Genomic DNA, 10,669 nt, shown 5'->3' on the forward strand with positions numbered 1-10,669 from the left:
CCCCTCTTTCTTTTTTTTTGGAGGGTTGGAGTGGACAGGGGGGGGATTCTGGCCTTTCTCTTCCCCCCCCCCCCCCCCCGCCTTGCACCCTCCAGCGGTCTGTGGCGGCACCGCCGGCATTATGTGGCTCACAAAGCACAGGAAGCATGGAGGCGACCCCCCCGGCCTAGAGGTCGGGTCAATCATTCTGTCCTGTCTACCTCTACCGTCCTGATGATCTATGCCGGGGGGTTGATTCCCGACAGTGATGTCACAGCCACAACATCTGCAGATGGCACTGAAAAGCTACATTCCAAGTTACTTAACAGTTCAGGAAAAGCAGTAGAGAGGTACAAGTGACCAGGTATACCAGCCCAAAGCAGTAGAGAGGTACAAGTGACCAGGTATACCAGCCCAAAGCAGTAGAGAGGTACAAGTGACCAGGTATACCAGCCCAAAGCAGTAGAGAGGTACAAGTGACCAGGTATACCATCCCAAAGCAGTAGAGAGGTACAAGTGACCAGGTATACCAGCCCAAAGCAGTAGAGAGGTACAAGTGACCAGGTATACCAGCCCAAAGCAGTAGAGAGGTACAAGTGACCAGGTATACCAGCCAAAAGCAGTAGAGAGGTACAAGTGACCAGGTATACCAGCCCAAAGCAGTAGAGAGGTACAAGTGACCAGGTATACCAGCCCAAAGCAGTAGAGAGGTACAAGTGACCAGGTATACCAGCCCAAAGCAGTAGAGAGGTACAAGTGACCAGGTATACCAGCCCAAAGCAGTAGAGAGGTACAAGTGACCAGGTATACCAGCCCAAAGCAGAAGAGAGGTACAAGTGACCAGGTATACCAGCCCTGTGCTGAGCACCACATCCGTGCAAATGTCCTGGAGAGCTGCTCCTTCGCTGCCCTGGCTCTCCTCTGGTGGCCCTAGCTGTGAGGAGGGTTTCTTCGGTTTCCCTTGTGCAGAAGTCTAAATGCCGTCCCCCCCACTGTTTTTGTAGAACTTGACTCCACTCTTACGCCCAAATAAAGTTCCTGACTGCAAACGCTGTGGTTCTGTTCAGTGAGACGCGTATCTTATTCAAGAAAAGGAGAGCTTACATAAAGTACACAGCACACCGTGGCTCTGTAGTCCATTATATGTGCATGGAGGCATAACTGTGAATGTTTTTGCACATTAAATATTGTACATGCATGAAAATGAGTGAAAATACTAACCCCAAAGTTTAGTTTGCCTTGTGGTTGTGATGCAATGGCAGCATTCCCATGCTTCGCCGGTCCACCGTCTCTCAGGAGAAATATTCCTCTTCATTTGACCCTTGGGGTTTCAAGGGGTGGGAGGGGGTATCCACAGTTACCATGGAGACCACACTGTGGAAATGAATTGAAACATGGTCGGGTCGAGCTGGCTCTGATCAGCACAATGGCTGTGACATTAGGGCTGATTAGGACAAGTAATGGGATTAGGCAAGGGACACCTGGGAGGGGGTGAGCAGGAACCACGCCGGGGGGGTGGGCTGGGGGGGGTTACTCTGCTTGTTTTATTGTTGACAGGAATAGAGCAGGTGTAATTTAACAGAGGCGTCTGTAAAATGGGAACCATTTAGCCTGTAGCACTGGAGGTCAGAAATTAAAACAGTGAAAAATGTCAGGTATGTCAATAATATGGTTAATCCATCCATCTATGTAAATTTAAATTAATTTATAATACCTGACTGAAAGCAATCATTTGAAAAAAATGTTGCAGCCAGCATCAGACGCTGCCTTGGGCTTCCCACTGTCCCAGTCAAAGCCGCCCAGATTCCAGCACTCAGCCTGGGCCGCCCAGTCAATTAATAAGACATTGTCTCCTCCCCCGGGAAGCCGGCTAGCAGGCCACCCAGAAGTGCTCCAGCGGCCTGGCTCTCCTCTGGTGGCCCTGAATGGTGTCGGCTGTCAGGATGGCCTGGGTCACGGGAGGGGTGTAGGAAACGTTGTCAGGCTGACGCAGCAGAGCTCAGAGCTCCTGTGGAACAGGGGAGATCACTACGACTGGCCCTCGCCAGCAAGCTCTGGCTGTAGGTAGGATAGGCGGTGACCTGGGGCCCTCCAATGACCTGCGTTACGGACAATGTCAAATGATCATCAATTTTCTTGGTAGGGCGGCCTACCAAAGTAAAGCTTTGTCTAGGGCCCCTTCCACCTAACCTTTTATCACTACTCTTCCCCCATCCCTAACAGCAAACACATTACCTCATGCACCCTGGGTGGCTCTCCAGCCTGTCACTCACTCATGTACCAATCAGCCCCTCAGAGACTGAAAGGCGCGGGTCCGTAGATCACAACCACTCTAATAAGTTTGAAGATGGCTAATAGCTATTATGGCGAATTTCACAAAAGAAAGCAACTGATAGATTGCACATCAACATTGCGACACCTCGCTTTTCTGTTTTCTTTGACTGCTGTGCTCAAACAGCAATCCAACCACCAAGTAGCACTAATTGACCTCAATCTCAAGCAGGCCAATTTAAGATACTCTGTCTGTAGTAGTAGGGCAGCACAGTGGCGCTGTGGTTAGTATGTCTGCAGTAATAGGGCAGTACAGTGGTCCAGTGGTTATCACGTCTGCAGTAGTAGTTAAGCACAGTGGTGCAGTGGTTAGAATGTCTGCAGTAATAGGGCAGTACAGTGGTGCAGTGGTTAGCATGTCTGCAGTAATAGGGCAGTACAGTGGTGCAGTGGTTAGCATGTCTGCAGTAATAGGGCAGTACAGTGGTGCAGTGGTTAGCATGTCTGCAGTAATAGAGCAGTACAGTGGTGCAGTGGTTAGCATGTCTGCAGTAATAGGGCAGTACAGTGGTGCAGTGGTTAGCGTGTCTGCAGTAATAGGGCAGTACAGTGGTGAAGGTTAGCATGTCTGCAGTAATAGGGCAGTACAGTGGTGCAGTGGTTCTCCTCCAGTGCTGCCATGGGGTTTCCTCTGTGTGCTCTGGTCTCCCCCCACAGTCCAGAAACAGCTAATGTTACCAAATTGTCTAAGTATGAACGGCGTGCCTGCCCCCTGTGGCGGGTTGGTCCCCCCCCCCCCCCCCGGGTTATTCCCTGCCTTACGTCCAATGCTTTCAGGATTGGCTCTGGACCCCCCCACCCCTACCAACCCTGAATAGGACCAGCAGGTACAGAAAATGGATGGATGTCTGCAGTAGTACATGTTGTCAGTGCAATAGACAAGACTAATGAGGATTCAAGTGAATTCATTGTTAACACTCATCTATCAGAGATAAAATGTGGTGAATCTAATGACTCAAATGAACATTGGACCAGAAGCAGGAATATCAGGTTAAAATAGTAAAATAGTTTTTGACAGATAATTAAAATCACTCAACAATAAAGAATAAAGCACAGAAATACCTGTAATTTGTGCTGCCAGCCCTTCAGGTAAAAGCAAAGCTTTGCCACATATATTACACACAATTCCTAACATAAGAAGGCTTTAGAAAAGGCACTTGACATTCCAGACAGAATTAATCTCCTGTTTGTAGAATGCCAGATGTAAGTGTAGAGTGCCCTCTGTTGGTACAGCAGTGAACTTTGTTCAATTATCCCATAGACACTCTTTAGGGATAAAGCAGTTTCTCAAGCCTGTCCTCAGGCGTGTCCTGGGGACCCCAGACAGTGTGTTTTTGATCCCTCCAGGAGCTGGGAAACAGCAAAAACGTGGAGCATTTATGAATAAAGAACGAAGACCATTTTATTAACCATTGTACAACAAACAGCTATGCCATTTTTACATAAACTTAAATATTAACTTTAAAGCCCTTAACATCCCTTAAATACCTCATTTAAAAGCAAACATCACACCACAAATGTTCATTTTTTTACCAAGAAAAACAAGCAAAATAGAAGCACAAATGACACTAAGTGCAATAACATACTCTCATTTACAGCCATAAATATGAGTTGATTCAACTCACTCTCACACAGATAACACATAAACTGTCTGATACCCCGTGACTCAAAAACAACAGAAAATGCATTTAAAATATTTTAGACTTTTTTTGACGTCTGTAACATCTTCCCCCATGTAACATATATCCATTGTTAATTTTTCATTCAAGTTTAAACAAACAAGAGTAATTCAGAGTAATTTAACTAGTCATACTTTCATTAATATGGCTTAGCAAATACAACGTAAACAAAATTAACGAAATTTACCTTTTTGGAAAAAAAACGTTACTTAGTTTCATATTTGTGTACATATACCCAAAGTGTTGTAATTTAATATCAATGAGTTATTTAAAATATGTCTAGCCCAGTTAGATACTTACAAGTACTTAGATCAGACATCCTTTCTCTTCCATTAAAATTTTCTGTGCATGATATAAACTTCAATATTCCACAGTGAGCAGTGCTGACGGCATTATGAATAACGGTGAAATCGCTACAACTTAACAAACTCCAATTTTTCTCAGAACAGCTGCTCTCATGCCAACTCACATCCAACTCGTGGAACTTGCAAATACGAGTTCATCCAGCACCCCCTGTTGGTTGTTTATTGGAAATGCACAACAGTTTGGTACGTGAAATGAAATTCGCTGAAACCGGTTGCCTTTAGCCTGCCAATTACTCGTTAATAATCAGTGAGGTCTCTTAAAACAGTGAAATGAGCATTAGACCTCTCTAATGCTATATGAAGTTAAGGAAAGCTTCCACAAGGCCATACAGCGAGGCGAAATGAAGATGCACTCCATAAACCCAGCAGAGGTAGGCGCTGCTGACTGACATCGCTAAAGAAACAGTAATGTTACTACCCATCTCAGGTTGGCAAGCAAATGCAACTCATAAGCAATAAATAGAGTTAAATATAAAAGTTCAATACAAGTAAACAAAGCTCAAAACTGCTTTTGGAACCTCATCAGTGACCTTTGAAATCACTGAGAGTCTCGTGCAAGACACATGTTTCTCTTCAGCGCTAACATTTCATAAATAACTGCTGAGATGGTCTGGCACCTCATAAGGGTCTGCCCTGCCTCACTGTGACCCAGCACAGCATAAAAAGCTATGAAATATGGGAGTATGGATGGGTGAACTAATGTGTTAGTTTTCACAGGCAGAAAGGTCTTGTATATATAATTTTTTTCTTAAATGCCAGAAAATCTTCGATCATCTACAGTGTTGACAAAAAAACACTGGAACTATGAAACTGTGCCATTCATGTCTACGTCATTACAAGGTTGTTTCTTACGATACAGAAGTTGTCGGCTTACAGACAATATGCCAAGAAACCGTTGGTGGATTCAGAGTCTTACCAGACATTAATACTGGATTTCACTGGTATAAGCCCAAACCAGTCTTTGAAAGATGGTCCTCTATTCAGTGTTTGAGCCACTGGGTTTTTTTTCCGCCTTTCAAACATCTGGCATCGCTGACAACATCCAGAAGAGCCATGATACTAACCCACAAAAAAAGACTCAAAACGCAGTAACATGCTTGGAACATTCACAAAAGGGAACACTAAGCTTTTTTATAGACTACAAGCATTTCCCAAACAATTATTAAAAGCATTCAACACGAAAGCGATGTAAAAAAATTCTTAACTCTATTTTTTCATAACTTTTCTTAAAGTTATGAAAAGTTCTTAAACGCAGTGCAGTGCCGGCGGGCGGCATAGATAGCGACAAACTCTGAAATTTTAAAAATATATACATCTTTGATTGTCTTCTGCTGAATTCTCAGCATGTAAATGGCAACCTCACAAAATGGGGTCAGAATACTGCGTGTCACCGGTAGCAAGAAGGAAGAGCGTAACACTGGAACCTTGGCATATAGACCGTTCAGCGCATAACAGTCTCAGGAGCAGACGAGTAGGTCTCAATGAGGCTTATTGCTGGCATTCACAGATAGCCTCATCTGTAAATAGTAAAATTCAACGTCTGCAATCCAACCACCCAATATATTCTGCTAAAAAATGTTAACAATTCAAAATTGCTAGACTTTCTCAGCTACCAATCAGAAACTACATGTTTTGATACCATATCCCCATAGCCAATCATATTCCTTTAAGTCACCATAATAATGAGCGACATCCAGTCCAGTGTGCCTTAGGCTGGACTGGAGAGCCTGGTGTTTTTACAGAAATCCCATCCATGTTTATCACCCCTAATCAGTCCGCTGTTGGTTTCACCCAGGTTACAACTAACTACTGTCTCAAACACACCAAGTTTCTGTAGCTACCAGGGTTACATTCAGACCTTGAAATGTCTGGGAACTGCATGCTTTTCTTAAATAGTTTAAAATAAAAGTCTCAAATGTTCACCTGTGGTCACGGTCATGGAAAGTGCCCATGAAACAATCAGGGGTAACAACCAAAAATAAACTGCATACAGTTTAAAAAGCAAGCGGGCAGATCCACGGGTTTATATAAAATCCATGAATGAAATTTTAAAGTTTTTTTAAATCAGAAGTTAAAAATCTGATTATTCTGTTCTTTTCATAACTATTGCGTGTGTGACCATTAATGCCTTTCCGTGAGGTTTCGTAAAACATGACATCACATCAATAAATAGACATTGTGAAGCCCAATATAAACATATTCCAGTCTACTGACTAAAAGTGAAAACAGTCTCTGATAATTCAGGGCAAAGTGGCTCACCTTCCATGTTAAAATATTAAATTACAAGATTTATAGACTCGCACAAAACAAACTTAATGTGCGCATGTGTAAACATGCTAGTTAGTTCAAAGTGAACAGCTCAGTGCACCATAAGTATCCATGACAGGGTTCAATCTGCCTGCTACTCCAGGATCAAAGCTCACAGTTTAACCAGTCAAATCCCATTTTCTATTGCTATGGAAGCTGGAGTTGTAATTTGTTGTGAGTGTGTATTTGTGTAGCCTGTGAGTGTGCGTTTGTTTGGAGGAATGTGTGTTTGGAAGAGTGTGGCCTGTGATTGTTTGTTTGGCGGAGTGTAGACTGTGAGTATATGTTTGTTTGGAGGAGTGTGGCCTGTGAGTGTTTGTTTGTTTGGAGGAATGTGTGTTTGGAAGAGTGTGGCCTGTGATTGTTTGTTTGGTGGAGTGTAGACTGTGAGTATATGTTTGTTTGGAGGAGTGTGGCCTGTGAGTGTATGTTTGTTTGGCGGAGGGTAGACTGTGAGTGTATGTTTGTTTGGCGGAGTGTAGACTGTGAGTATATGTTTGTTTGGAGGAGTGTGGCCTGTGAGTGTTTGTTTGTTTGGTGGAGTGTAGACTGTGAGTGTATGTTTGTTTGGCGGAGTGTAGACTGTGAGTGTATGTTTGTTTGGTGGAGTGTAGACTGTGAGTGTATGTCCTTGAGTTTACTCTGGGCTGGGAGGACATGAAGAGGGGTCTTCACTGATGCCTGGACCGGGAGTGAAGGGGACACCACCATGAAGCCGGGATGTGTCCCCACAAAAGGTGTGGTCTTGCGAGGAAGAGGAGGAGCGTGAGCTGTCACTGGAGCTGCTCCGCGTCTCTGTGCTGGTGCTAGTCTTCTTCATCCTCCTCCTCTTTGCTAGCGGGGCCTTGTCCACTGTTTGCAAACAGAAGCCCTCACGTTTGCACTTGTTGAAGGCCTGCAGCAGAGGGTGAAAAAAGGATTATGAGACTTTAAAGGAAAATACAAAGATGCCTTAGAATTTTGAAATAACTATTGTAAAAAATCCTTTAAAATCAGGGTAGGAATAAAAAATGCCAGTTAACGGTTCAGTTCAGAAAGACAGACAGCTGTGAGCACCACACAGGAATGACTTGATTCCACTGAGATGCCAAAGTTACCTGAATAAAGAATTATGAAACAGTAAAGCACATTACTACAAATAAGCTTAAAAAACAAGATTCTGATAATACGTCAATGTAAGTAGTCATGTGATTATCCTTATATCATATGAATAAGAAATCCAAGTGGGAACTTGTTGATCCCATCAAGAAGAGCTGGCCTACAGCCAATCAGATTCAGAAGAGGAGGGGCTATGCGTGCTGATAGGGCCTCCCGGTTTGAGTGACAGATGATGCGTGTTCTGTGACTGTGCTCTTACATTGAAGGTGGCTTTGACACAGGTGTGCACAGCAGCAGTGGAAGAACCCAAGATGGTGGGCGACATGAGGGGGCTGGAAGACAGCTGGCCGCCACCCTGGAGCCAGGCATTGTGTTGCAGGCCGGTCATCTTGATCCGCTTCTGTGGGTCAACTGTCAGGAGATCTTTTGCGTGGGGGGAGGAGAAAAATATAAAAATCCCCAATCAGGCGTCAGCTCTTCACACATGATGTAATGTTTTTAAGCTCCTGACTTTCCACACCTTTTATTAGGTCCTTTGCCTGCTGGGATACATTTCTCCACGCCTCTCCTTCAAATGAAAAGTCCCCTTTTTTTATCTTCTGCATGATTTCCTCAGCAGAGGTAGAGGCACCGCTTTTAGGGTGACACTGAAAGGGTGCCTGTCCAGAAAGCATGGTGTACTATGGAAAGCAGCACAAAAAAGAGAACAGGTCATTTTTGTAGACATCGAGGGGAGGGGGGCTATAAACCAACAAAGGTTTTGGGAGGTAGTCCATTTCTGGTGACTATGGGCTATTTTTGTCTGCAGCTAATCAGGGGTCTTGTTGTGAGCCTCACTTGTCTAGTTCACTGTGTACCTATATACAGTCTTGGCTCATCACAGTGTCGCACTGCATCACTCAAGTACAGCCCTGAGGCTGCCGCAACATGGAACAGACCTCAGGGAGCCAGAGTGCTCAAGACCAGCCAAGCAGGAAAACTGCGGCTCTATCAGACACAGGTTATGCAAAATGTCTGCCAGAATCCCAATATTTATTGTTTTCTGGCATCAGAATCATCACAAAACGTTCCATTCCCAGGAAACACAGCAAAGACAAAGCCTTTATAAATAATACCTGATTCAATGACTCCTGTCTACATAGCAAACAGATACTGGTGTTCTTTGCATTGCGCAATCTGTTACATGTATGTTAACATTAAGGGTATCCTACATGAATCAGATGCTGGGTTACTGTTACTACTGGTACTGACCCAAACAGACATCAAAGATTGAAACAGAGCAAAAATGGGGCAATCCAGTCTCCTCCGCCTCCCCATGTACAAAGATGTATCTATAGCTCATTGTAAAATAAAAGAATACAAACCACATTGGTGTATGCTACAGTCAGAATCAGTAACGTTAATCATACAGGTGTATCATCTGCTGAACTGGAATACAGCAATTATTATTATACATATTTAAGTATAACAACCCAATATGTAAATAGAGATATTATTCTTTCAAATATTCAGTATTTGGTATTGAAATCAATGTAGACATGCAGATATTCCTCTACTCCCTTGGTGGCTCTCCATGGTCTTTTCGTGGCCAGGGAGACCGTTGCTGTAGAGGGAGGGAGCAGGCTTGGGATTGGCCCCGCCCCCGATTCTCACCAGGATGACGCCCAGGCTCCACAGGTCACATGACTCATCGTAGCCGTCGTATTTGAGGACTTCCGGCGCGGCGTACTGCAGCGTGAAGCAGGGCGTCTTCAGCAGCTGGTTGTCGGGGGGCTTCAGACGGGCAAATCCAAAGTCGATGACCTTTATCTCCGAAGCCTCGCCGTTGTCAGTAAACAGCAGATTCTAGAAATAAAAGAAGTAATAACATTTTACGTAACTAATTCAGTTAAGGAATTCAGTATCTTCAGAAAAACACAAATATGCCTATAAGTAGATCAGACAGACAGACAGCAGACAGACAGACAGACAGACAGACAGACAGATAGACAGACAGACAGACAGAGACAGAGACAGATAGATAGATAGATAGATAGATAGATAGATAGATAGATAGATAGATAGACAGACAGATAGATAGATATATAAAATGAAGAAAAATACTTAAAAAGGTTCTGAGTTGAGAACACTGAGAGCAGAGCCCCAAACACGCAGCTCAGGGAGAGCTATCTGCATGTGCACAGCGTGGCGTTACAGTGCTGGAGCTCCGCCCACCTCCGGCTTGAGATCGCGGTGCACCACGCCGACATCATGCATGTGGCTGACGGCCGACACCAGGCGCCGCATGATGCTGCTGGCCTCGCTCTCACTGAAGTGCTGCTTGCGCCGGATCCTATCTAGAAGCTCGCCGCCCCGCAGCAGCTCCAGCACCAGGTACGTATGCAGCTAAAAGGGGGGCAGGACACAGCAAACTTGGATCAGCAACTTCCAAACCCAGATTGGCAACTTCCAAACCCAGATCGGCAACTTCCAGACCCAGATCGGCAACTTCCAAACCCAGATCGGCAACTTCCAGACCCAGATCGGCAACTTCCAAACCCAGATCAGCGCCTACAAACCCAGATTGGAGCCTTCAAACCCAGATCGGCACCTTCCAAACCCAGATCGGCACCTTCCAAACCCAGATTGCCACTTCTAAGACTAAATCATATGTCCACATCACAACTTATGCTGTTCAAATGAAAACGCAAAGCATAATGATTTTTATAGTACAATTTACCAAACACAAAAATGAATCAGAATTTAAAAAATATATATATATTATTATTAAGTATTACAAAAACACCATTTTTGCTCTGTTTCAACGGGCTGATAAATTAAACTAGACAGAGCAAACAAATCCAGCTGAGATGAAGGTACATCAAAGAGCAGCACAGTCAGACCTCTCACTGTCAGGACAATGGTGGGGAG

The 10,669-nt window shown here is 44.3% G+C and overlaps 1 protein-coding gene across 1 annotated transcript; it reads right to left on the minus strand.

The window, feature by feature from the left end:
- Positions 1 to 3,686: 3,686 nt before the first annotated feature.
- On the minus strand, positions 3,687 to 10,166 carry LOC140587025 (ribosomal protein S6 kinase alpha-5-like). The gene is made up of 5 exons (XM_072708558.1): positions 9,974 to 10,166; positions 9,413 to 9,604; positions 8,280 to 8,439; positions 8,019 to 8,182; positions 3,687 to 7,556 (listed from the first exon to the last, which is right to left on the minus strand). Exons 1-5 carry the CDS (start codon positions 10,043 to 10,045, stop codon positions 7,299 to 7,301), a joined length of 846 nt encoding a protein of 281 aa, XP_072564659.1. The 5' UTR covers positions 10,046 to 10,166; the 3' UTR covers positions 3,687 to 7,298.
- Between the last annotated feature and the right edge of the window lie 503 nt (positions 10,167 to 10,669).

The sequence above is a fragment of the Paramormyrops kingsleyae genome, unplaced genomic scaffold (assembly GCF_048594095.1).
Source record: "Paramormyrops kingsleyae isolate MSU_618 unplaced genomic scaffold, PKINGS_0.4 ups132, whole genome shotgun sequence".
NCBI lineage: Eukaryota > Metazoa > Chordata > Actinopteri > Osteoglossiformes > Mormyridae > Paramormyrops > Paramormyrops kingsleyae.

Coding starts and splice junctions, on each gene's coding strand:
- LOC140587025 (XM_072708558.1), bottom strand. CDS start 10,045: ATGCGGCGCCTGGTGTCGGCCGTCAGCCACATGCATGATGTCGGCGTG. Junction 9,605..9,973: donor ACCGCGATCTCAAGCCGGAG/GTGGGCGGAGCT, acceptor TTTTATTTCTAG/AATCTGCTGTTTACTGACAA. Junction 7,557..8,018: donor GTGTCAAAGCCACCTTCAAT/GTAAGAGCACAG, acceptor CCTCTGCTGCAG/GCCTTCAACAAGTGCAAACG.